Genomic DNA, 26598 nt, shown 5'->3' with positions numbered 1-26598 from the left:
CCTGAAATGTCGGTTACCCTTTACTCCCAGTGGATGCTGTGTGACCTGCTGAGTTTCTCCAGCATGTTTGTGTGTGGGTATAAATCTGATTTTCTCTCAGTCTTAGTGATGAGGGTTGGTCTCATCTGCCATCCACATATTCACGTTGCCCATGAATTTTTACTTCCTTTGCTTTCCACTGTCTTCAAGCCTGCTGACACTGGTAATGGTCCCTAGAGTTCAGAATAATCAGCATGTGGCTTTGGTCAGAACCTTTGATTCGTAAATCCCAGAAAATTTATCAATAGATTTCTGTAACTTTTCAGAACTGAGAAAAGTGTATTAGATATATGAAAGGTTTCTTCCCATGCTCTATGGCTCCATGTCTCATGTGCACACACACTGTAAGGAACATATCATATCAGCCTGACTAATTTTAATATTATAATTGTGGTGGTACACCACTGGCCTACTACAGGGGGCAACCTCTGTACCTGCTGGAGTACCATCGGCCTACTGCAGGGGGAAACCTCTGTACCTGCAAGAGTGTAAGAGGGACAGGACTACACCTGGCCTGAAGGGATCAAGCCCCACCCGGTTGGGTGTCAATCACCCTCCAGGATATAAGCCTGCTCCTGCCTCCGAAGTCTCTCTCAGAGTTGCTGCAGCTACAGCCAGCCTGGCTCTGTGGAAGTCTTTGTGGATTAAAGCCTGTTGTACAATCTTTAGTTTGTGTATGTCTGATTCTGTCTAACAGCGCACCACAATAATCATGAACTTGAAATGCTGTTCAGTGGTTATAAAGTGGATTTGGGAAATTCTGAAAATGACATATATCTTTTTATATAGAATTAAAGAATTATATTGCATAAAAGGACAGTTCACCTGTGTTATCTCTTTGAAAAGCTATTTAATTAATTCTCATCTGCTTTGCCTGTGTTGCAAATTTCTCCATTTCATGTCTGTATAATTGATGTTTGAAAATGACCATTTCCACCAACTTCTCTCACGAAGTTTAAAAAAACTCATCTCTGCTTGGATTTTTTTAACCAATTATCTAAAAAAATGTTTCTTCTTCCCTTTATCAAAACTCTTCATTTTGAACAGCTCTATCAACCATCTTCAATCAATGTGAGCATCTACAGTCGTTCCAAGTATCTAAATCCCGCATGTCTTGATCTTATGTCAGTTTTCTGATGTACCAGATCATTCTTTAAATGAATTTCATTCCAGATAAGTGAAAGATCGCTTGAGATTGCAAACTTTAAAAAGGTCCAACTAATTTTAGCTTTAATACCATTAAGGACCAATAAATATCATATTTTTTTAAATTAAAAAGTAGGCTGCAGTACTAATGAGGGTACTTCATTTGGCCTCTTTGTTTAGGCAAGTAAAGCTGCATTTTATGTTCCATTTGACACATACTTGATTTCTTTGTACCCATTCAGGAAGGGTATCGTTACGAACTTTGTTCTTACAGTTGTAGTATAACTCTGATAAATATAGATTTACCGTATATTTTGGCGTGGAAGGCAACCACCCCCCCCCCCCCCCCCCCTTTCAGCCTCATTTTTAGAGTTTTATGGTATATCTGGCATACAAGTCAACCCCCATTTCTGGAGGTTCCCCGATGTATAAGTCAACCCCCAAAGCTCGCAATGCCTGAGATGGTCTGTTGACCTGAATATATGTTGACCCCCATAGTTCATGCAGATTGATCTGCTGGACGTTGGCTGGAGGTGATTGCTATCATGGAGGGTCCATCGACATAATGGAGCACACAATGAAAATATGAAGTGGGCTTTAAGTTAAAAGTGATAAAAATGGCCAAGTAAACCAAGTGTGCCTCTGCCAGAAAATTTGATGTGAATGAGAAGTGGGTAAGAGATTGGAGGAAGAAAGAAGAGACTTTAAGAAAAATACCAAAAAAGGCAATGTTCATTGAGAAAAGGAATTACTCGGCCAAAATTGGTAATTCACATTGAAGAAGGGGTATGTGAACAGAGGCAAAATTGCTACATAGTCAAAAATAAGAACATTTGCACTGTAATGAGCCAAGTCACACCCAGAACTCAGTGATAATTTTGAGGCTAAAGTAGGCTGGTGCAATCATTTTATGAACAGGAGAAATCAGGTATTGTGCCAAAAAATAAAAATTGCACAGAAACTGTCTTGATCATAAAGTTATAAGTTTTCACCAATCTATTATTTGAAACTGGCAGAAACACCAGTTTGCATTGGCAAATATCAGAAACACGGATGAAACCCCCAGGAATTTCAACATGATAGGCAATAGAACAGTGGAATGGAAAGGGGTTAAAACTGTGCAAACCAGAAGTACAGACCACAAAAGAACCAGGTTTACTGTGGTATTATCATGCATGGCCAACGGGACAAAGTTAAGACCCATGGTGATCTTCAATCCCAAAATTAAACAGAAAATGAAATTCCCTGCAGGTATTTTTGTACATTTTCATGAAAAAGGATGGATGAATGAAAATGGTGTAAAATTATGGATGGTCAATGTGTGGAACAGGCTTTACTCAAAGAACAGAGTTTGCTGGTCTGGGATATGTTTCGTAGCCACTTAACTGAGAACACTAAAAGTAGATTAGCACTACATAATACTTACATGGCGATTATCCCAGGTGGTTTGGCGTCTATATTACAATCTTTCAATGTCACCGTTCAAAGACCATGTTCACAAGGAATGGAATACATGGATGTCGAATGCAGAAAAGTTATTTACCAAAGGTGGGGCAATGCATGCTGCATCACTTCATGTGCTGTGTAACTTCATGCTCAAGCCATGGGACAAAGTTAAAATAGGGACTGTGATAAAATCGTTTAAAAAGTGCAGTGTCTCTTGTGCAGTTGGAGGCACGGAAGATGATTTATTGTGGGACACTGACGACAAAGCTGAAACCGCCTCATCAGATACAGACTGAGACCCATATGATGACTGTTTAAACAGCGAGAGTCTGAATATTCTTGCTGCCATCTTTGCCTCAGACGATGATAGAGTGATTTTGAAAGGTTCTAAATTGTTTCCAGACAATGATGGTGATTTTAAAGGGAGCTAATTGTGATGTGGTTTTCAATAAAAATCTCAATAAAATCTGTTGCATTCGGGCTTTTTTTTGTTTTTCAAGGGTCGACTTATCCATCGAATTGGTTTTTCCAGAGTCGACTTAATACGTCAGATCAGCGCGGATTAGATTCTGAACTGAATTTAAGGTCTCAAAAGTATATAAGTTGACCCCCATTTTTTTAGAGATTTTTGGGTGGGGGGGGTTTCATGACTCAATTTTTAAGCTGAAATATACAGTAATTTGAATACCCACTCTATCTTCATTCCTTTGAGAAGTGTATATCACACTCAGCAGAATTCCAGGATAAAATAGTTAAGGTATCTGTGAAGGGTGTCTGAATGCTAGGAATTCATTGCTAATAGATGTGGTCATTTGGTCTCACATCAGCTGAGTATAAAAGTTCCATTGTAATTTGTAGTTCATGACTAACCAATCTGCACAGACCATCTTCAAAGGGAAACATTTTAATATTGTATTGTGTTTCCAGCTTAACAGTGATTTTCTCAGTCTGATTCTGTCGGAAGAAAGTCTCTATTACAACATGTATATTGTATACATTATCACTAAGGGAAACAACCAAGTAATGAAAGGCTGATGCTGAATACATTGAAATGCTTACTTCTAACCAACTGGATGCTTCAGAAAATGCACGTTAATCCATTTGTGGACTAATTTGCAGGTACTTTGGGTAATAATAGTATTGATATGATCTTTGTGACTTTGGGGGTACATAGTTCCATGAAGGTAGCAACACAGGTAAACAGGATGCTGAAGAAGGCATTTGGCATGCTTGCCGACATCAGTTAGGTCATTGAGTACAAGAGAAGGGATGTCATGTTACATCTGTACAAGAGTTAAATTATTCTGTGCAATTCTGGTAACCCAGCTGTAGGAAAGATATCATTAAGCTGGAAAGGGTGCAGCGAAGATTCTCAAGAGTATTGAGGGTCCAAAAGATTTGAATGAAAAGAAGCTGGATAGGCTGGAACTTCTCTGCCTGAAGCTTGGGAGGGAAGAGGGTGGGGAGGCTAAGAGGGAACTTTATAGAAGTATATAAAATCATGAGAAGCATATCCCTGTGATAGTACAGATTCTATCACCACCGATGATAGTGTAGGATGACTGTGATTGGGTGAGAGTGTAGCCACACCTACTGGCAGGTCTTAAAGGATTGCTCCAGGCCAGACCAGGTTATTCTGGACTGGTCGACCTACATGTGATATGCTCCAGTCTTTTAGTTAATAAAAGCCTTGGTTTGAGTCAACAAATCTTTGGTTCTTTCGACGCACTCTACAGTCCCTAGTGTAGCAGAATCCATAACTTGAGGGGAAAGACTACCTTCTTCACATGGTGAGTATATGGAATGTGTTGCCAGAAGGATAGTATAGGTGAGGAGAAATCTAATTTTTCAAAGAGAATTCGATAGGCACATGGGAAAGGATTACAAATATATAGAACAAGTACAAGCACATTGGACAAGCTTGGTTGGCATTGGGCTCGTTGAACCAAAGAGCCTGTTTCTGTACAGTACAACTAAGGGACTCCCATGATGCAATGTATCATTAGAGATAATTCTGATCAGCAATTCAGTTCAATTAAGACAGTTTATTATACGTGATATATTTTGGACTACTCGGGGACACCCTTCAAGTCTAACAGGAATTACCTATCTATGATTAAATTGAAACGTAGATCAAAATTAGAACAGCAACTATTATTAAGTGTGGTGTAAGGTAAAAACATCATGAGATGGGACCGGAGAAGGAGTCACCCAGTACTAAGGAGTAACAGAATGCAGATGTGACCTTGTACACTCAAGATAAGTTTGGCACTAACAAGCTGATGAGCAGCAGACTAACAGTGAAGGGTAGCAACAGCTTATTCATTGGACAGTGTAATGGTCTGATAATTTACTAAGTATGTGTCCTGAGGTATAAAAAAACACCACTTGCTGATATCAGGAGAATGCGCCTTCTCCAACTAACACTGTTAGTTGTAAGTGTTACAATCCGGTAATAAAGAACCTTGATTTCGACTCAGTCTGGTGTCTGACTCACTCATTCTTGAACAAAACAGTGGCCACAAGAAAATCATATATAGAAGTCAACAGCGTTTTGCATTAGAAGAATATTGAACTTCACCATTTCCTAAGGAATATATAATTTACACAACATTTTGTAGTTGATGCCAAGGGACGTGCTGAACTTTTCCCTTGTCTTCTATTTATGTAATAATTTTTTGCAGGTGAAATTATCCAATCAGTCATATTGAAGATCATTAGGAAAAGTTGTAGAATAGACAAATGGCATGTTTGTGGTTATATCTTTACATCTACTAGCGATACCTTTTAGATTTATTGATTGATATGAATGAATCTTTAGTTGCTAAAAGCAAAAATGAAGAATCATAATGCAGTGGTTAATTTGCAGCGACCTCTCCCCCCACCCCCCCCCCCCCGATTGTAACCTCTCTTCCCCTGCAGCAGCAACCTCTTCCCCCCGATCATGGTCCCCCTCTTCCTCCCCCACCCCACCGTGGCAGAGGCACCTCAGCCAGGGGTTTCCCCATGATGCCAGACGCAAACGCTGATATCACCAGAATAACCGGGTCAACCATTTTCCCCTTTCAAACCGCTAAAGCAGGATGCCCGGGTAGGTTTTACTGGGTTCCCTGACCGCCTCTGAGATAGGTCAGGGACCTGGTTGGGTTCTGATTGGGTTGACCTGATTGGACCCTTTCAAATCGCCATGTAGCTGGATCACTAACCGTGTAAATTGCCCGGTTAACTCCATTTCACATGGCAGTTTGAAAAGGCCTAATGTGATGCTTGTACAAATTGACGAGGGAGATTCTATGGCCATTTCTTGGTGTGGGCTGACCTTAGTCAAAGCTACACTGGAGATCCCTCTGTTGACCTTTATAGTTCTAGCCTGTGCAGGATAAATAAAGGCTCATAAGATTAACATGGAGGTAACAGCAAATGATTGGAGAAGTAAATAGTAAGTTAAGGGTGGCAAAGTAAAAATAAGGAAATTGTGCTGAAAATACATAGAGATTGATGAGATCAGACCTGGAGAATCGTGCACGCTTATGGTTTCATTACCTAAAGAAGCATCTACTTGCTTTAGAAGAAACGTAATCTAGATTCTCCAGACTAATACATTAGGGTGGGTATGGCCATTTGAATAGAATACCCCTTTATTCCAAAGTGTGGAAGAACGAGTAGTTTGGTGTGGGAAGCATGTTTCCTGTGGTTAAAGGAGGAAAAACCCAACACCCAACCCCAACCCACTAATTTTCCCTTGCAACCGTGCCTGCCTGTCCCGCATCGGACTTGTTAGTCACCAACGAGCCTGCAGCAGACGTGGGCGTACCCCTCCATAAATCTTCATCTGCGAAGCCAAGCCAAAGAAAAGAAATAAAGGTTGAGCATTCAACACTGAGGTTAAGAGAAATTTCTTGACCTCTGTTTGTGAATGTTTATAACACTCCACCCCAAAGGGCTATGAATATTCAGAAGTAGTGCATGTTCATGATTAGTGGATTTTTAGATACAAAGGGAGCTGGTCACAGTGATATTGAATGGTGGAATGACCTCAAATAGCCTGCTTTTTCTTCCATGTTTTAGATTTCTATGCTCTTAAAGACTTAACAATCATGATTTCTCATTTGTCTCCAGAGAGTTATTCCTCAAGTGCAGGATTTATCTTCATAGTTGGCCAATACTCAAAAAAATCTCGGGTTCATAAACTAAGTGCTTGGATCAAATATCATAATGCTTCTAGTATCTTGTGGTAATTAGTATCAAAATGGTGAAAATTTTGCAGAGAAAATAAACGAGTCATAATCCAGGGCGATAACACTACACGAGTGGTAGAATGATCCATTGCTAGATGTCCTGTACTTTTAACATTAAAGTTCCACCTTCCTTCTCGGGTATATACAGAAGAACCAAATGTTGGTAAAGTAGGTCAGTGAAGTTCTCCTTGGTGTTCTGTCCTAATATTTGTCTCCTAACCACTGTTCGTTTGTAGGCTCTGACTTGCATTTCCAAGTTTAAAGTCGTGACTGCACCTCAGGTGTTTTAAGAGTGACCAATGGAAATTCTCTTTAGACCTGAGTCACAACAGCACATGAACAAGGGAATGATCTAATCCAACGTCACATTTTCAGATGACAACACTCCTTTTCTCTTAATGGCATTTCGTTCTTGTTTTCAGTGGCAGCAGAGGGAGTGAACATAACAACACAAGCTCACACCACCCATGGTGTTGTGGGAGGCTCAGTCTTGCTTTCTATACAATACACAGCCAGCAGTTCCGAGACTCCTGTCATTCAGTGGCAGCTGAAGAAAGACAAACCCATCCCTTTGGTCCAGTCCTATGGTACAAGGATCCTGGGCAAGTTACGGCCGGAGTACAAGGATCGTATTGTGATCTTCCGCAATGGGTCTTTGTTGATCCACAACCTGCAGCTAATCGATGAGGGAATGTATGAAGTTGAGATTGCAATCACAGATGATGCTTCCACTGCAGCACAAACACTCAATTTAACTGTCGATAGTAAGTTGTTGACAAACTATCTAAGCAAGTGGATTATGATTTATGTTAAAATAATTCTCATTTACCTTCCACCTTTGAAATTTAATTTTTGTGTTTCTCCTCCATTGTAATCCTGCTACTCTTATGGAGGCACCAAATTGCACTGATTACTGTATCCTGGCCACCAGCCACCTCTACCCATTCATAACTAATGAGCATAGGAAGCAGTGAGCCTCAACAGATGCTCAGTTAAAGGAAAGGATTCTATTACTTCTTCAGTTTTTTTGTTGATCATGTGGGATTGAAAGTAAAAATCACTTCCCTTTACAACTACTTGAAGATTAGGTCTGATGTGTCCCACCTTAAATCAAGGGACTCTCACTAATTGTAGTGCCCCCATCACCCCTTTGATTGGCATCTACAAACTCAGTGTGAGGACTAGAAGCAAGACTTACCATTCTCCTGGTCAGAATGGCTCAGTCACCTCCATGATTTGTCTACTCTATTTGTATTTCAAACCCCCAGCTTGCAAGGGAATAAAAATCAGTTCTGGTTCTTGTTCCTGATTTTTTTTTAAAATTTAAACATACAGCCTGCTTAGTAACAGGTCATTTCAACCCATGAGTCCATGCCGCCCAATTACACCCAATTGACCTACACCCCCCAGTACGTTTTGAAGGGTGGGAGGAAACTGGAGCCCCCAGGGAAAACCCACGCAGACACAGGGAGAACTTACAAACTCCTTACAGATGGTGCAGGATTCAAACCCTGGTCCCAATTGCTGGCACAATTACAGCATTGCACTAAATGCTACACCAACCATGCCACCCCAATGGACTTGAAATCCCTCTTGCTTTAACATGCTGATAAACAGACTTCAAGTAAGAATGAGATTAGGTTTCTAAAAGAGTTGGAGATCCAAATATGCCAAAAATATTTCAATGTAATATAACCACAAAAAGAGCAAATTGTATCCAGACCATATTTATCACCAGTAATTCCCCAACTAACCAGTCAACTGTGTTCCTGATTATTACGCCAATGAACATATTTCTGACTCCTCAATTTTTAACTTGCTGCTAGTAATGAGTGAACAGATTAATATAACCATATAACCATTTACGGAGCGGAAACAGGCCATGTCGGTCTTTCGAGTCCGCACCAGTTCACTAGAACAACCCCACTAGCTCAAAACTCCCACTCACCACCAATAACCCTCCAACCCCCTCACCTCCATGTACAAATCCAACCTTCTCTTAAATGACAGAAGGGACCCTGCCGCAACTATCTCATTTGGAAGTTCATTCCATTCTGCCGCCACACGCTGAGTGAAAAAGCCACCTCTAATATTTCTCCTAACGTGTTGCCCCCTTACCCTTAACTTATGGCCTCTTGTTCCAACCTCTCCTGCCCTCAGAGGAAAGAGTCTGTTTATGTCTAGTCTATTTATTCCTTTCATAATTTTAAATACCTCTATCAAGTCCCCTCTCAGTCATCTACGTTCCAATGAATAAAGTCCCAGTCTCCTAATCTCTCCCTGTAATCCAGATGCTGTAAGCCAGGCAACATCCTTGTAAACCTTCTCTGCACCCTCTCCACCTTATCTTTATCCTTTCTATAATTTGAAGACCAGAAATGAGCACAGTTCTCCAAACCTGGCCTCACCAATGCCTTAAACAGCTGCAGCATCACCTCCCAGCTCCTAAACTATGATTTATGAAGGCCAGCATACCATATGCCTTCTTAACCACCCTGTCTACATGGGAATCCACCTTCAGTGAACTCTGTACCATAGCACCCAGGTCCCTCCTCTGCGTGCCTCAATGCCCTCCCCTTAACTGCATATGTCCTATTCTGGTTATTTTTACTGAAATGCAACACCTCACACTTGTCTACATTGAATTCCATCTGCCATCTTTCAGCCCACTCTTCCAAACAAACGAAATCCTTCTGTAATCCAAGATAATCTACCTCACTATCCACCACTCCCCCTATTTTCGTATCTTCCACAGATTTGCTTACCCAGTTAACCACACCCTACTCTAAATCATTAATATATCTGTTATGTTTTCAATATACTAGAACATAGAACATTGCAGCACAATGCAGACCCTTCAGCCTGTGTTGTGCCAACCTGTGTAAACCTATTCATAACCATCTAATTTTTCCCTACCTCACAGCTATAACATTCAATTTTGTTGCATCCATGTGCCTATCAAAGAGTCTGATGCCTGGTTAAGTTTAATAAAATTGCTAATCTGCTTCAGATTACTTTGGATAAAAAGCCAGCTGTATTGAAAACATCCACTTTATTAACTTGGCATAACCTAGTCTACTTACCTCAACAGCTTCTCAGCTTCCACCCTCTGTCTGAGTTGTTCATCTAAAATTCTGCTGTCAGCATCCACCAAGTTCCATTCATCCATCACCCCTGTGCGTGTGGTCTCTCATTGACACCATCCACCCATCTCCCCAAATCCTATTTGTATGTCTTTGGCCTGGGGCCAATTTAGACTGAATTTGCTCCCACACCTATTCTATAACTGCAAGTTGTTGTTGTTGTTGTTGTATAGGACACTCTGTGTTTTACAGCCTTGTGCCCATTGTCTGTTTTCTGCCTTGGATTATCCAGTCCCCGTGACGAAGCCCGTGGTGGTCTTATCATCCTCCACAGTATTGGAACGGAGCGAATACATAACATTAAACTGTTCACATGAAAATGGAACAAAACCAATATACACATGGCTGAAAGGAGGGAAGCCCCTAGAAAATGATGAAAGGTACTCTTTGTCCAGTGATCAGAAAACACTGACTATCTCACAGGTCCACGTAACTGATGATGACATTTACAGCTGTACTGTGGAGAACCCAATCAGCAGCTCTCGAAGCATGCCAGTCAAACTGACTGTGTACAGTAAGTACAAAAGCAATATTTAGAGGGACACTCGGGATCAATGGGGAAAGTGGGAAGATTTAGAGAAGAGATCTTATGGATAACAAGTGAATATACAATGACATTTAGAATGGCACTTCAAATATCGCAGCTATTTTAGCTATTGCCAAAAACATCACCTCAGAAGTCACAGTCATACAGAATGAAAACAGGCAATATGGTCCATTGTACCCACACTGATCAATGGGCATCCATTTATATTAAGCTTCTCTTCCAGAACTTGGCGCCCAGGTGATTCAAATTCTTGTCTCATCACTTCTTAAAAGTGTCACCAAAAGGTTTCTGAAATATTTAGTGTGTTGGTTCTGATGTTCAAGAACACCTGACAATAAGGTATGGCAAGTGACTTATAAAGTCAAAAAGCCAGAGATTCTCTGCCCTTGCATCAGGAGACTTACCTCCATGTATGTGCCCTGGCCAGCTCCAAGGTGCCGACTGCAATCCCTCTCGGGGGGGAAGGGTCAGCGGCAGTGCGCTGCGCTCTGCCACCCTGCATGAATGTTCTGGAGCTGCAAACAGCTGGCTAAGGGCGGTGATGTCATCAGCCCACGACCCATCTCACTCAGCCCTCTCCCTCCATAACCTCCCTCAGGCCAGGGAGGGGCCTGCCAAGGCCGTCAGGGCAAGGGGAGTTGGCAGGAGCTGTCAGGGCAGGAGTGGCTGGCAGGGGCCATCAGGGCAGGGCCAGCTGGCTGCTCCAGCACCTCACCAGGCCGCTTCGGACTTCAGGGCCGCTCATCAACTCCAGTGGCTTAATACACAGCAGAGCAATGACCATTTTCCCTACCCATAATCCCCACACAGCTGGAACTGTTCTGGGAAACACTGAGTGGTTCCAGCTGCATGAGGGATTATGGGTAGGAAAGATGGCCATTGCTGCGTATTTATGACAAGCAGTGCCCTGGCAACAGTCGCCCAGCCTACAGCAGCTCTGGACGAAGCACTGAGGCACCACTCTACATAAAGGCAGCACTGGAGCAGCCTTTTAGGGATGCTCCATGAACAGGTGAGTTTAACATTTTTATCTGCCTCTGTAGCTGGCCTCGAAGCAGAGGCCCAGCATGAAAACACCTCATGATTGATTTACTCATGAGGCATAGGGAAACTTTGTAGATCCACTTCTCGGGATCCTCCCTGCGAAGGATCATGTGGAAAATTCCTGCATGTAACACTGCTAGTTTGTGAAGTTGTGGTGCACTGTCGGTCAGAAACAAACACACAAAACCAAAAGACTGTACAAGAGGCTTTATTCAACATAAACTTCCACAGAGCTAGCTGTGAGAAAGTGCTGCTGTAAACTCAGAGTGACTGCGAAGGGCCGGCTCAGGCTTATATCCCAGAGGGTGATTGACACCCGACTGGATGGGGCTTGGTCCATTTAGGTCGACTGATTGACAGCCAGCCAGGTGTTGTCTTGTCCCCATGCTCTTCTGCGGGTACAGAGGTTGCCCCCTGCAGTAGGTCAGTGGTGTACCACCACAGAAGTGAATGTTTATGGGCCTCCACAGAGAGACCTTTTGGAAGTCTGGAGCCATACCTTCATTTTAGCCCCATTGAAGACCCAGATGATGAATGGATGATTTAGACAAGAGACTCAATCCCCTTCTAAAACTTTTTTGACCTTTGATCTTTGGTGTCTTAACCTCTACCCTGGCCAAATGCACCCTACCTTCACATGTTGAGATCAAATGGTGAATTAAGTAATGCTAAAGAGTTATGGTCAGATCAAGCCTACCCTCCTTATAAGTTTAAGATCAATTGCAAGATGATGTTGAAAGAATTATAAACCAATGCAGAAAGTTGTTAGAATCTGGCATGTACAGCAAGGAACAGTATTGGATTCAGAAACTTTAAATCTTTTCAAAGGGAAATAAATATAAATTTGAAAATTTTATTTTGAGGCAAAATAGAACAGATCAGGCAAATTAAGGCAATAATTTTCATCCTGTGCAGTAATTACTTTGAAATGTTCTATTTGTGTTTAAAATGGTTGAATAATAATTTGTGTTTCCATAGGGCGGAGCTCGTTATATATTATCCTGACTACAGGTGGGATTTTCATTCTGGTGACTTTGGTGACTGTGTGTGCTTGCTGGAAACCATCAAAAAAGTAAGATTTTTCTGAGATTCTTGGTACTTGGTACTTACAGAATGATTAATTAAAGAGTCTTGATGTAGTTTAGTGATTATGTTACTGCATTGGTTTAAACTGAATTCAAATCCCATACTGGTAATTGAAAAGCACTAATTCATTTAAAAATCAGAAAATATAAAAGCTTCATAATTATCACATAACTTTTCTCAGTTCATTGATGTCTTTTTAAAGTGTTATAGAATAATAGAAATGTACAGAACAGAAACAGGCCCTTTGGCCCTCTTCATCCATGCCAACCCTTTCCTATTTGCACTAATCCCATTTGCCTTCATAAGAACTCTAAGTTCTTGCTATTTCAAATATCTGTCCAAATACCTTTCCTAATTCATCCCGCAACATGAAACCAGTCCCACATTGCAATGTTTGTTTCTTAATAGCATTTTTTAAAATTAGACATACAGCACAGTGACAGGCCATTTCAGCCCACTAGCCCATGCCACCCAATTTAAACCCCATTAACCTACATTGCGGTACACTTCAAACAGTGGGAGAAACCTGGAACTGAGGAAAACCCATGCAGACACAGCAAGAACGTACAATCTCCTTACAGACAGTGCAGGATTTGAATCCTGGTCCTGATAGCTGGAGCTGTAAAGGCGTTGAGCTAACTGCTATGTCAACGATGCCACTTCATCATAAGAATATTATTTCTCTTGGACTCTTTGATTCTTCTCTGCAACTCATCAAGATCATTGTTGATTTTTTTACCTCATTGCCTCATGCACAGTCTTTTTTTTACCATTTAATTCCTTTGGTATCCGAATTTCTGAATCTCTATGTCTTGAGTAAACTCAACAACTGAGGTGTCACCATCTCCTAGAGTAGAGAATTCCAATTTCACTACCCTCTGAGTGATGAAATTCCTCCTCCTCTCCATCCTGAATGATCCACCCATTATTATGAAACCTGTGACTGCCAGTTCCAGGTTCTTCAGCCAGGGAAAGCATTGTCCCTGTATCCAGCCTATCAAGTCATGCAAGAATTTTGTGCTTCAATGAGTTCTCTGCTCATTCGACTAAACAATAAAGAGTGTAAACCTAGTTCACTCATTCTCCCTTCATATAACAAATCTATCATCCTGAGAACTACTCTGGTGAGTTTTCACTGCACCTGTGTTAAGGCAAGTATATTGTTGGGTAAGGCGACGAGAGCATCACGCAAAGCTCTAACAGCAGTCTCATCAAGGACCTATACAAATGCGGTAAAATTCCCATACTCCTGCTTTCAAATCTTCTTAAGATGAAGTATAACATATTTATTGCCTTCATAATCACTGGCTGAACTTATAAAGTAGTTTTTAGTGGCTTGTGTCTATGTACACCTGGGTCTCTTTGAACATGAAACAAATCCGATCTCATCATTTAAAAAATACTCTGTTTCTCAAACAAATAAAATAACAGGACTGTCAGAGCTGCTGTTACAGCAGCGCCACTGCTGCTGTGGACCCAGGAGAGCGGGGAGTAGAGACACAGCGCTGTTCTGCAGGGTCCTACCACGTGGTACAATTGCCGTCAGTTCGTATGGGCTTTGAAAGGCCTGTTAAAGGAGCAGATGGTGTTTTTTTTTAATTCTTGGACTGCACCCAAGATGGCATTGCCTGTGCTGAGCAGCGGAACATGAGGAGTTGCAGACAACAGGGGAGCAGCGGACCGGTGCAGAAACAAGGAGAACATGCCCCGTTGAGAAGGAGAAGCAAAGGAGATGGCCCTACAGGAAGGACATTAACCATGGCAGCTGACTAGTGTGGGATTCAGCAGCTGAAAGATCCACACAGGTTACGAACCTTTGGTGACTTGCGGTCAAAAGACCCACAAATGCTCCAGACTGCTGGAGGGTGGCTCATGAGGACCACTTATCGGAACCGGGATTCAGGAGGGTACTGAAAAATTCCTGGATGTATCGGAGGTTTGGATCTGGAGCTCATGTTGCCAGTGGATGGAACAGGGGTCAGTACGGCTGCATAGGCTGCAGGAATGCTGGAGGTAAATCTATGGACACTCAGTGTCTCTGAAGGAACTCTCTCTCTTTTACTTCTCTATCTCTTACTGTTATGGGTGTCAGGCATTGCTCACTGCAACTCTATGTTTGCGTTACAACAGGAAAAAATAAATTACCTTTCTTTTACACTTTTTTTAATCTTATTATTACATGACAATAAAAGGAATCTTGAATCTTATCTTTTCTGATAAGGCACCCTGTTGTATCAAAATATTGAAGAATCACCTTCTCAGAGGAGGGTGAAAAATATTTGCAATTCCTTTTAGCAATTCCATGGAAAGGCCTGTTACTGTGCTGTATCTCTAAGTAACATAAAACATACAGAAGCTGTAAAATGCATTAAAAAAATCAACATGAATCTGTCTGCTTCAAGCCTCACTGGTTTTCTTGTTTATTAAGAAATAAAGGCAAAGTTGAGAAAGAGGAATTGCAAGATACAGCTGAGCAGAATGAAGATCGAGCCAAACACGAAGGTACAGTGTATTTTGCCTGAAGTGCTGGTTGTACGTGGGCCAGGTGAAAGGCATGCCTCTGACAAGGCAATGCTGGTGGGATGGTTGAAAAACCAATTAATACAGTCTCCTGAGCAAATTATTTTGTTTTCCTCTTGGTAAAGTGTGTATGTATAGAAAACTAAGAATATTAAAAATCACCAAAATATAGTGGACTGGAAATTAGATGGATTAGAACATTGTTTTTAATTACTGCCTAAGTACCTTGATATAAATTGACAGTCTTATTCAGAGAATCCGCAGGAATGACCCTTGTGGTACATAAGCCTGACACAAAGGAATGCTTTCTTGTGGAGGCTGCTCTGAATGTTGTCAGCACAGAGCAGAGAACTTTAATCTGCTGCCTCCATAATAGCTAGATTGAATTACTTGATGCAATAATGAACATTAGCCGAGATATTATATCCCATCGAGCAATGATTTGTTGCATTGTGATGGAAATATTAAACGTGAAGGCACATGAGCCACTAGGCATGTGGAATTATCTGAACTGCATGCAATGCTTGTTCTGAAGTCGGTTGCAAAATTATCACCCACAAGCAATATCATTACACATTGTAATGAACCAAAGCAACAGGTTTCAGGGGAATCTCTGTGTTTTGTTGGTGCCCTTACTTTATCTGGACTGTTGTAGAGAAGCTGAAGCCTCCAGATTGTTACTTTTTCTCTGTTATTTTTGAAAATGTTCACTCAGCACTCCTCCAGCTATCGATGTCCTCGTTTCCACTTAATTTACTCCTCCCACTTTCACCTCGATTTCCATCCCTCATAATCCTTTCATCTCTGCCTTCCTCTGTACTGTGAAGGAAGAGATCATGGTTACGATCTTCTCCCTAATTGTGATCTCCTCCTTCACATACACCCTTCCCTGACTTTCTCTCTCCAATGATTCTGCTTTCTCCATCTTCAAAACCTTCCAGGCCCTATTCCCTCTCTATATCTGCAGCTTCAACTCTCTACTATGCTGGGAGGATATGTTTGCACAGGGATCCTTTCATTTGCACTCAGTGTCATTGGCCTAAAACATGTTTACATTTTGCTAATTTGGATCATATCTGCGCAGGTTGTTTAAGAAGCAGTTCTACCAGAAGCTCTGTGTGAACTGACATGAAAGGAACAGGGAGAAAATGGAAATTCCACACAGACAGCAGCGGAGGTCAGGATTGAATCCAGGTCGCTGAAGCTGTGTGGCAGCAACTTCACTAGTGGTGCCATTGTACCAACCATTTCCTTGCATACTGAGTATATCTTAAAACAGTCTGTCAACATCAAGGTCATCCCATTGGAGTGGGAAATATTTTCAAGACCTCTTCGTTTTCTATTTAATTGCAAATGAGGGAGAACACTGGAACTGACTTTTTTTCACAGCGATCTAACTAAATTTCACCCTGCTTTCTCAAAGATCCATGGCTTCAATAAGGATTGTAAGCTTCTCCACTTTACCGCTTGCCTTTAACTGCACAAGAGTTACTTGGGTCTACAACAGAAAGGGACTTCACTCTCTCAATGCCCTACTGATTTGCAACAATACACAATTTATGATATGGAACAGTGCTACTTCCTGGCAGCTGTCATGGTCTTAATTATCTGCCAGTCTGCTGTGTCATCTTCAGTGAAGCTACCATGACTGACCACAGGTTGTCTACTGGATGACAAGGGCCATCTGAGACACAAACCATATACACGTGGAAAACGTGCATACAACAAAGGCAACATGAACTGTGATTACCGTCATCATTCTGGAGTTCTGATGAAAAGTCACCCAAAACGTCAAATCTCCTCACATGCTGTCCGACCTTCTTATTATCTCCACAATTATCTATTATAATTATTTCACTCCCAGGGCCCCTTAGGAGGAAGCTTGGACTATTAAGCAGAAAAAGGTCACGTTTCATGGTAGTTTTACTATGTAATCCATATTAGCTCAGGCTATTAGACAAGCAGGCAGAGAGTAGAAGGAAGGAGAGGAATCGCAGAGGGGAGCAGGCCACTTTTATATCCCTTTTGGTCCCATCTGCCTGTGACAAAATCATTCAATTGCATTACCTGTAAATGCATTCTGAATTTCACACTCCACTATAGTCTGCATCTTACCTTCAGTTGTCATTGATCATCTCTTGGACACAGTGCAAAAATAAAATGTAAAAAAATTCCAAACAAAATGTATATGGAATTGCTTGGAAATATCACCCTTATATAATCCTTTAGTGCCCTAGAACAATTATTCATTGGCGTCTGTTACAGAACTGGTGGAAAGCACCTGACCCTCACATAGTGCAAGAGAATGCAAATAGCCTTGAAGGATGACCTTGTTCAAATATGAACTTAGAAGGTCAGTTGTAGATGGCACACTTGTGGTGTAGGCCTAAAAAAGAAATTAAACTGCAAGAGGAACTCAGCAAGTCAAGCAGCATCTGTGAAGGGAAGGAAAACCTGGTTGAAAAACTGCATCAGAACTGAGTGTGTGTGGAGGGGGCAGGTAGCCAGTATTCAGAGGAAAGGGAATGTGGTGAAAGTAGACAATAGGTGGACCCAAAAAGGAGCAAAAAATGATGGGCACATCAAGTTGAGAGGGGAAGGGGTGTTTGGAACAGATGCAAGTGAGTGATAGGTTGAAGCAGACATGGGGTAAATGTAAAAGGGGGGTAGATGGAATGAGGTAAAGGATGGGAGGATTAAGGTGGAGACAGGCTGGTGGGTGATGAGTGGGCACACAATGGCTCTGTGATGAATTCTGAAAAGCAAGGAGAGAATAGGAACCATCTAAGGGATTCCTTCCAAGGGAAGCAACATTTCACTTGTGAATCTGCAGGGGTCATCCACTGTATCCGGTGCTCCCGTTTTGGTTTTTTCTACATTGGAGAGACTGGGCACTGATTGAGAGATCACATTGTTGAGCGCCTCGGCTCTGTCCACTGCAATAGCATGGATCTCCCAGTGGCCACCCATTTCAATTCTCCATTTCATTCCCTTGCTGACATGTCTCTCCATGAACTCATGCACTCCCCTTATCATATCCAATTATCACCATTTGTTGGTCTGGACTCCCCCTCAACCCCCCACCCCCCAAGCTTGCATTGTCTCCATTCTTCCTGTTTTTGCTTATTCTGCAAAGAAGGGCTCAGGCCCTGAAAAGTTGGCGATATATCTTTCTCTCCTATAGACAATGAAAGGCCGGCTGAGTTCTTCCAGCATATCGATGTGTTTTAATTACATTTCACAGTGTGGTGATACAATCTCTACATTAGCTGCTCTCCTACCAGCCTACTGCAGGGGGAAATCACTGTACCCGCAAGTAAGCAACCTGGGAGGCTGGCCCCACCGGCCCACTGTCAATCCTCGGCCTATATAAAGAGTTGTGCTGGCCCCTTTGGTAGTCAGTCGAGCACAGGGAACCAGGAAGGTACTGAGACATGTGTACAAATTTAAGCAGATTAAAGCCTGTTTGTACAGTCTATGTACTTTGCGTTTGAATTCTTCGCTCAGCAGGGCTCACACACAGCATCTACAGATTTTCGTGTTTTACCATTTAAGGGAGAGATAGGGAAGGGAATTTGGAGGATGAAGTAGATGGTTAGTAGATGCCCAGAGGCTAAGGGCAAAATGGGTGATGGGGTGGGTGGGTGGGGGGGGTGGTGGGGAGTGGGTTTGGGAAAGGGTATGAAAATGAAAGGAACAGGGTTATATCAGAATGACAGAAAAGGCAAAGAACACCAAGAAGTAAGGGTTACCTGGAACTGGAACCATTGTGCTGTAGACTACCCACGCACAATATAAGCTCTTGTTCTTCTTGGTTGTATTTGGCCTCACCCTGGCAGAGGGAAAAACCAAGAATGGACAACTCGGTGTGGGAATTGGGAAGGTGAGTTGAAATGGCAAGCAACTGGAGGATCGGGTGGCCATTGTGGTCAGTGTGCAGGTACTCTGTAAATCAGTCACTGATCCGCGCTTGGTATTGATGATCCGCGCTTGGTATCGATCGTGTAGAAGAGCTCACACCAAGAGCATCACATGAAATAGATGAGCTTGAGGAGGTGCACATAAATCTTTGCCTCACCTGGAAGGGCTGCTTAGGTCTCTGCATGGTGGTAAGGAAAAACGAGTAAGGATAAGTATTGGCCTTCTAATGGTTGCCGGTGAAAGTGCCAGGGGTCAGGGAGGGGTAGGTGAGGATGCCGACGATGGAAGTGGATGGGGAGATGAAAATGTGACATGTGGTGGGATTCCACTACAGTTAGTGGAAATGATGAAAGATAATGTACTGGATGCAGAAGCTTGTAGGATGAAAGATGAGGCTCAAGAGAACTACCTCTGTTCTGTGTGGGAGAGCGAACTCCACGAACCACAGTAGATCTCTCATTTCCACTCTGATCGCTCCGTGGTGAGAGCCCTGGTCTTGTAAACCAGGGGCCGCAAGTTCATTTCTCTCTGGGGCCTCATTTCTGTGAGGGCCGCTGGAGAAAGTAGCGACTCTCTGTCCTCTTTATAGTAGACAAAGTTTAAAAAAAAATTTCATGTATATTTTATTCTAAAGGTAGTATTACATGACGATAATAGAACCTTTACGTTCCCTTAGTGCATTTCTGGGTAGTCTTTTGGTGCCTTTTTTCTCCTTTGTTTCTCTTCCGAGTGTCGGAAATGGTTGAGCCCATGTAATGCCACACTTGATTGTTTCCCAGATCAGCTTCTGATGTAGACTGCATTGCAAATTCTTGCCTCTATTCACCACAGCAGCAGTGTACTTACCCATCAGGCGTTGCAGGCAAGATTAAACTTGCTAGCCATTCATAACATTGGGTCCCCATCTGAGACCTGCAGCCAATAAACAGCACATCATGTTCATATCACAAATTAATTCATTATCCAATTTGATCCACAATTCCTTTCCAAGTTACCTTTCACCTTAATGTACCTGATCCTTTTTTTAAAAAGGCTCAGCTGCCATCAAGTGTTAAGAATAGAGTATTACAAGACCTAAAATTAAAGCAACTCATTGAAAATAATTTTATTCTTCTGTGAAAATATATGAATGGAGAGGGAAATCAAGATGTACAAACAGATAGTGACCCATCACTAAATTTTTCAGCTATTTTAGAAATTTAAATTAACATTTATGTGTTAATAGTCTGTTCAGAGTGAATATAGCCAGTACAATCTTTCTATCTTTGGCTTGGCTTCGCGGACGAAGATTTATGGAGGGGGTAAAAAGTCCACGTCAGCTGCAGGCTCGTTTGTGGCTGACAAGTCCGATGCGGGACAGGCAGACATGGTTGCAGCGGTTACAGGGGAAAATTGGTTGGTTGGGGTTGGGTGTTGGGTTTTTCCTCCTTTGCCTTTTGTCAGTGAGGTGGGCTCTGCGGTCTTCTTCAAAGGAGGTTGCTGCCCGCCAAACTGTGAGGCGCCAAGATGCACGGTTTGAGGCGTTATCAGCCCACTGGCGGTGGTCAATGTGGCAGGCACCAAGAGATTTCTTTAGGCAGTCCTTGTACCTTTTCTTTGGTGCACCTCTGTCACGGTGGCCAGTGGAGAGCTCGCCATATAACACGATCTTGGGAAGGCGATGGTCCTCCATTCTGGAGACGTGACCCATCCAGCGCAGCTGGATCTTCAGCAGCGTGGACTCGATGCTGTCGACCTCTGCCATCTCGAGTACTTCGACGTTAGGGATGAAAGCGCTCCAATGGATGTTGAGGATGTTGAGCCAGTACAATACCAACTTCTCAAAGGACTGGCATATCCCTGAGCAAATTAGTTAAATGTTAATGTTTTTAAAATATATTTAAGTATGAAAATACCAAATATATAGATGAGGAGACAATTTCTGGAACCAACCAATATTGATCTTCAAAAATTAGGAATGTGTTTGATCACTGAATCGTGGGTAAGGTCAACGTGAATCACAAAAGATCAACAAATAGGTCTTCTCTTGGGGGAACATTAAGGGTTATGAAATTCATAGAGAGGTTAAAATCTGATCTAGAACCAGTTAACAGCCAAAAAAAATGAGTAGCTGGAGGAGGTCGGTGGGTCGGACTGCATCTATGGAGAGAATAGCTCGATAGTGGAGAGCACCAAGTTGCTTGGAGTTCACTTAACTAGTGAACTATTGTGGACACACAACATCTTCTCACTTGTCAAGAAGGTGCAACAGCGACTGCACTTTTTGAGAAGACTGAAGCGGGCAAGGCGACCTGCCACCATTATGTCAACCTTCCACAGGAGCTCTACCGAGAACATCCTGGCCAGTTGCATCACAGTGTGGTACAGTTGCTGCAGTGAAATGGATCAGAGGTCAATCCATAGGACAATAAGAATGGCAGAGAGGATCACTAGAATTATCACTCAACACCACCCCCCCCCCCGCCCCATCAGCGTAATCTACCGGGATCGTAATCTGAAGAGGGCACGCAAAATCATTGAGGACCCCTTCCAACCCTCACACAGCATCTTTTAGCTGCTCTCGCCAGGAAAGAGATACAAGAGTATCAGAGCCAGCACCACCAGGCTGAGGATCAGCTTCTTGTCAAGGGCAGCAAGAATGCTGAACGATCAAAGAACTGCCCACTCTAACTGTCGGAGACTGTCATGTTTATGAAACAATATTTATTTGGATATATGAATACTCGTCCTGCACATGTATTGTTTATCTTGTATGTGTGTTACATCAGGTTGTACGTCTGCGTGTTTTGCACCGAGGACCAGAGAACACTGTTTCATCAGGTTGTACTTGTGTAATCAGATTACAATAAACTTGGCTTGACTTGAAATGGAGAGTCGATATTTCACATCAAGACCCTTCACTGAGACCAGAAACACTGACTTTCAATTCCCTGCCATTGATACGACCTGACCTGCTGAATTCCTCCAGCAACTCTTTTTGTTCAAGTTTCCAGCATCTTGTTAATGATTCCATGCTATTTCTGTTTCTTTCTCAGTAGAACTGCTACCAAAAGGGGCAGAGCATAAACGTGAGCGAAAGAACCCGAAGAGATTATATGTCATCAAAGAAAAGGTATGAGAAGCAGAATCTTGTTCCTGATTACTATAGGTATTTCACTTACTCGGTGACGGATCAGGAACTACAACCCAATCATAAAATCTGTTTATTTAAACACATATGCACAAAATATGTAGGTTTGGCAATCAAATGTGTTAAAAATATCATTGAATGTTTCATTGAATTACAGAAAACCTGTACACAGAAGGATACCATTCAGCCTATTACTGACTATATGGGTCAAACAAAGAACAACCCAGCTTAATTCTAACTTTCAACACTCAGTCCATAGCCATAAAGGTCACAGGTCATAAAATGTGAATCCAATACTTTTTTTTTAAATCTGAAAAAGAGGCTGCCTTACCTTCCTTTTTAATTTCCTCATCTTTCCTCTAATTCTTTAAATCCTTTAAGTCTATAAGGAGCTTGTATGTTCTCCCCTTGTCTGCGTGGGTTTTTCCCCGGGGACTCCAGTTTCCTTCTCCCATTCGAAAAGTACCGGGGGTTGTCGATTAATTGGGTGTAATCGGACGGCACATGCTCATGGGCCAAAATGGTCTGTTACCGTGTTGTATGTCTAAATTTAAAAAAGAATTAAAATCTGTGCTTCCTGGGTTTTGGCCTTAAGATCTCTCATATTTTCTCTGTCTTAACCCTTCATAATCTTATCCACTTCAATTAAATGCCCCCTTAGTCTCTTCTATGCCAAGCATAACTACCCTGGCATAACTAATCTTTCTCTATAACAAAGTTTTAAGTTCCTAACAGCAATCTCCTCTGCACAATTACTGAAGCAATCTCATTTTTTGTACCATCTGGTGATCAGAGCTCAATGCAATCCAACTAGTATTGTATATACATTTAGTGTAATGTATTTGAAGCCTTGGCTAATAAATGCATCTTATGTGCCTTTTTAATCCTATTGTCCTGGCTTGCTGTCTTCAAGCCACCAAGGACTCCAAGTCCCTTTGTACATTCACAACTCTCAGTATCCTGCCAATCACTAGATACTCTTTCCCTTTTTGACCTCTCCAATTGTATTTCTTCACACTTTTCTAGGTTAATATGCCACTTCTCTAAGCAGACCATAAGAAATCTAAAGCTTTGCTCCTTTTTGTTAACTGCAACTGCTGCATCATGACCCCAGCATTGAATGTTACAGCACAGTAAATCTACTCCCTAACAATCTAATCCTTCACACCTATAACCTATTTTTCTTCCAAAAAGCCTTTTAATTAGTGATATAGATACCAACATCTTTTGGAGAGGAAAACAAAAGTAATTTCCCCTTTCGATCTTTTGCGAATAATTTTAAACCTAACCACTGGTTATTCATCATTTGCCTGTGGGGATTGTGCTTCAGCTTTCAATATTCACCTTGATTTCACCTTGGAAATCTCCTATTAGTTCATCTTTAACAATTTCTAAGAAGAACCCCATTCTCCCCTTAAACTTCTCCAGGGAGAACATTCTCAGCTTCTGAAATCTCTTGGCATAACCACAGTCTATTACCATCTTGGCCAAATTCCTCTGCATCTCTGCAAGGCATTGGCCACCTTTATAAGGTGAGGTGACCAAAAGTGTACATAGTACTCCAGCAGAAGCCAAGCACTAAACCTAAAACCTATCTGCACACCAATAACCTTTAAGACAGGATACCTTCAATATGTCATAAAAACAATAGCCCAGCTAATTAACTGGAGCTCTGAACTCACAGTTAAATTTATGATCTTCTAATTCAAAGGTGAAAGGGCTTGTAACAGAAAAATATGATTCCTCCTACAGTGCATCCCCAACTTTATTTCCATTGATAACCATATCCTTAGCCTCTAAGACAATAACCTCTGGAATTCTTCTCTAAATCTGACCACATCTATACTTCTCTTTCCTCCTTTAAGATGTTCTTTAAAATCCAGTTCTTTACCATATTTCAACTTTCCTCAGATCCCTGAATATCCTGGATTAGAAATGGTTTTAAATATCATCCCTCTAATGTACTTTGGGGTATTTTTGGTATAAATGCAAGTCGTTATTTAACTTGGTCCCTTCAAGACTGCGAGTCCTTCAAGTTTACCACTTTGTTCTATCTTTTTAATTTATCTACATTTTTAAAATTCAAGCATTCTCTCGTTTAAAACACTGTATTCATGGTGGTTTTTAATGTTGTCCATTAATGTGTAATGATTCCCAGCACGATAGACTTTATTCTGTAACAAGACTTCTCAGAATTAAATGATCTTACCTAGCCTGTTGTCTTTTCCAGGATTCTCCAGATGAAGATGAAGAGGAAAAACTCTACATTGATTCCAAAAATGCAACAGATCAGGTTGAATTCATAGTTCCCTCCATCTCTCCAGCTCGATCTCCAAGATCAGGTGGGCAGTCACCAAGGCGATACAGCAGGTCCCCTGTTCGATCTCCTGGGTCTACCAGACTGCAGAAGTCACCAAGTGGATCTCCCAGCTCAGCAGCACCCCAGAGGAGTGCCAACCGCATTATTCGTCCCACAGGAGTCCAAATAATCATGGAGCAAGATGAGGCTAATGTGGAAGAAAATTAATCCTTAAAAAGATTTTATAAATTCCGTTACAGACATAAAATATACTGTAGGTGCAGAAATATCAATATCAAAGCCTGGAGAGCATCCAAGGCCCTTCCCTCTTGCCCCCAATAACTGTTTTTCCTGAGTGTATATGCAATGCTCATAACCTTGTTTCCTGCAACTAGTGCTCAATAAGGAAGCCCTTGGTCCTAAAATGTAAATCAAGATTAGACTCCTGGCATCAAATATATAAACTATCCACCAATGCACCTCATTTGAATAGTGCCTATTTTGTATTGGGTAGGTGGTTTAATTACTCAGTTTTGGACATTGTAAGTTTCAGATGTGTTAAATGTAATAGTAGAATTAATGATCCATTTTTAAATTGTAAATGGAATTATTTCTATAGTGAACTCCCTGATTGGCCATCAGGTAACGGAGATGCAGGAACTAAAGATGCAGAAGGACATGGCTCTTCAATGATTGTAACTTTAGGGGTTCAGAGAGCTTGCAGAAATCCCACTCTAACAGTGGTCTCTCTTCTCCTGGTAGGCCTTACCCAGATGTGGCCCTGAGCCACATGAATGAACAAGATCCCAGGACTGATATACTGTGCTGCACTGGCAGCTCATGGCACAACAATTTTGTGTCCATAGGTGAGAATGGGGAGTGACTTTCACCCCTAATCCTGCTAAAAGATGCAAGAATATAGACATGAACAGGCCTATTTTGATGCCATCTTCAACACCTTTAGGCATGCGTGAAGAAAGGCAAATCTGAAAATGTTGACGAGATTTCCCAAAGGAAAGGCAATGGATAGCTTTACTTGAATAAAAACACAGTTTAATGGACCTGAACCAACACCAGTTATCAGTGGCAAACACACATCTTCTGTTTTATAGAAGCCAATGCAGGTCATTCCAATTAATCCTGCTTCTGAGGTGACCTCTTCGAGATTAGACAACTGGTCTGGGAATGGTCCTTCACTGCAAGATGGTTAGAGAGATTTCAAAAAGATCAATATTTTTAAAAAAGTATTACAGCCTATTCAATCCAAAAAGAGCCAGGAAATGAGGATAGCCAATGTACTGGAACCAAGTGATGGTCTGGCAATGATCATGTTTTTCATGACTCAAAACAGGGCACCAAATAGATCACTTTTGTACTTCAAGCTTTAATGACCCATCCCACTGGTTATTCTATATTACATGAAAATGATAACTGTACATTAAAGATGGTTTCTGGTGACCTAATAATTAGCCACTAACTCCCTGAGAAAATGCAGGTATCTTCACAACAAGTTAGTGTGGGAAATCAGCTTGGCTGAGATGCTTCCTGCAGTTTCAACAGTCTTCTCCATAATCTAAGTTCCCTTATGGAAAATTGTCTATTTCAGTGAGGTGCTGGAGTGCTGCTAATACATGATCAGTATCCCAGAACCCCAGGGATAGGGGAGAGACAATCAAGAAATGGAATGCTTTGAATACAACTTTACCCAAATAGTTTTCAGTATCAGAGAGAGGCTGATACTTTAAATTATTCAAGTGACCTATTCCTTGTCCAAACACAAGATGCTTCCGATAATAAGATGTTCGAGAGGAATAAATTGGGTGAACACAAAGAGTCTTTTGCCTAGAGCTGGGGGATCAGTAATCAGAGGACATAGGGGGGGACAATGGGGGGGAGGGAGAGATTTAACAGGAATCTGAGGGGTGTATTTTTTTACACAGGTGATGGTGGGGGTATGGAACAGGCTGCGGGAGAAGTTGGTTGGCAGGTACTATTTCAATGTTTAAGAAAAAGATTGGACAGATACATAGGATAAGTTG

General features: G+C 41.8%; 1 protein-coding gene across 1 annotated transcript; it reads left to right on the top strand.

Moving 5' to 3' along the window:
* Window positions 1–7486: 7486 nt before the first annotated feature.
* LOC138741024 (hepatic and glial cell adhesion molecule-like) lies at window positions 7487–26422 on the top strand. Its single transcript, XM_069894476.1, has 6 exons — window positions 7487–7633; window positions 10245–10526; window positions 12582–12675; window positions 15118–15191; window positions 22169–22242; window positions 24491–26422. Exons 1-6 carry the CDS (start codon window positions 7561–7563, stop codon window positions 24785–24787), a joined length of 894 nt encoding a protein of 297 aa, XP_069750577.1. The 5' UTR covers window positions 7487–7560; the 3' UTR covers window positions 24788–26422.
* Window positions 26423–26598: the final 176 nt, after the last annotated feature.

The sequence above is a fragment of the Narcine bancroftii genome, chromosome 8, assembly GCF_036971445.1.
Source record: "Narcine bancroftii isolate sNarBan1 chromosome 8, sNarBan1.hap1, whole genome shotgun sequence".
Classification (NCBI taxonomy): Eukaryota; Metazoa; Chordata; class Chondrichthyes; order Torpediniformes; family Narcinidae; genus Narcine; species Narcine bancroftii.
Note: the sequence above shows the minus strand (reverse complement) of the source record. Positions and strands in the feature narration are given on the sequence as shown.

Bases quoted from the DNA above. Each gene is read 5' to 3' on its own strand.
- LOC138741024 (XM_069894476.1), top strand. From the start codon at position 7,561: ATGTATGAAGTTGAGATTGCAATCACAGATGATGCTTCCACTGCAGCA. The intron at 12,676-15,117 runs GTAAGATTTTTC...TTGTTTATTAAG, and splicing joins TGCTGGAAACCATCAAAAAA to AAATAAAGGCAAAGTTGAGA. The intron at 15,192-22,168 runs GTACAGTGTATT...CTTTCTCAGTAG, and splicing joins AGATCGAGCCAAACACGAAG to AACTGCTACCAAAAGGGGCA.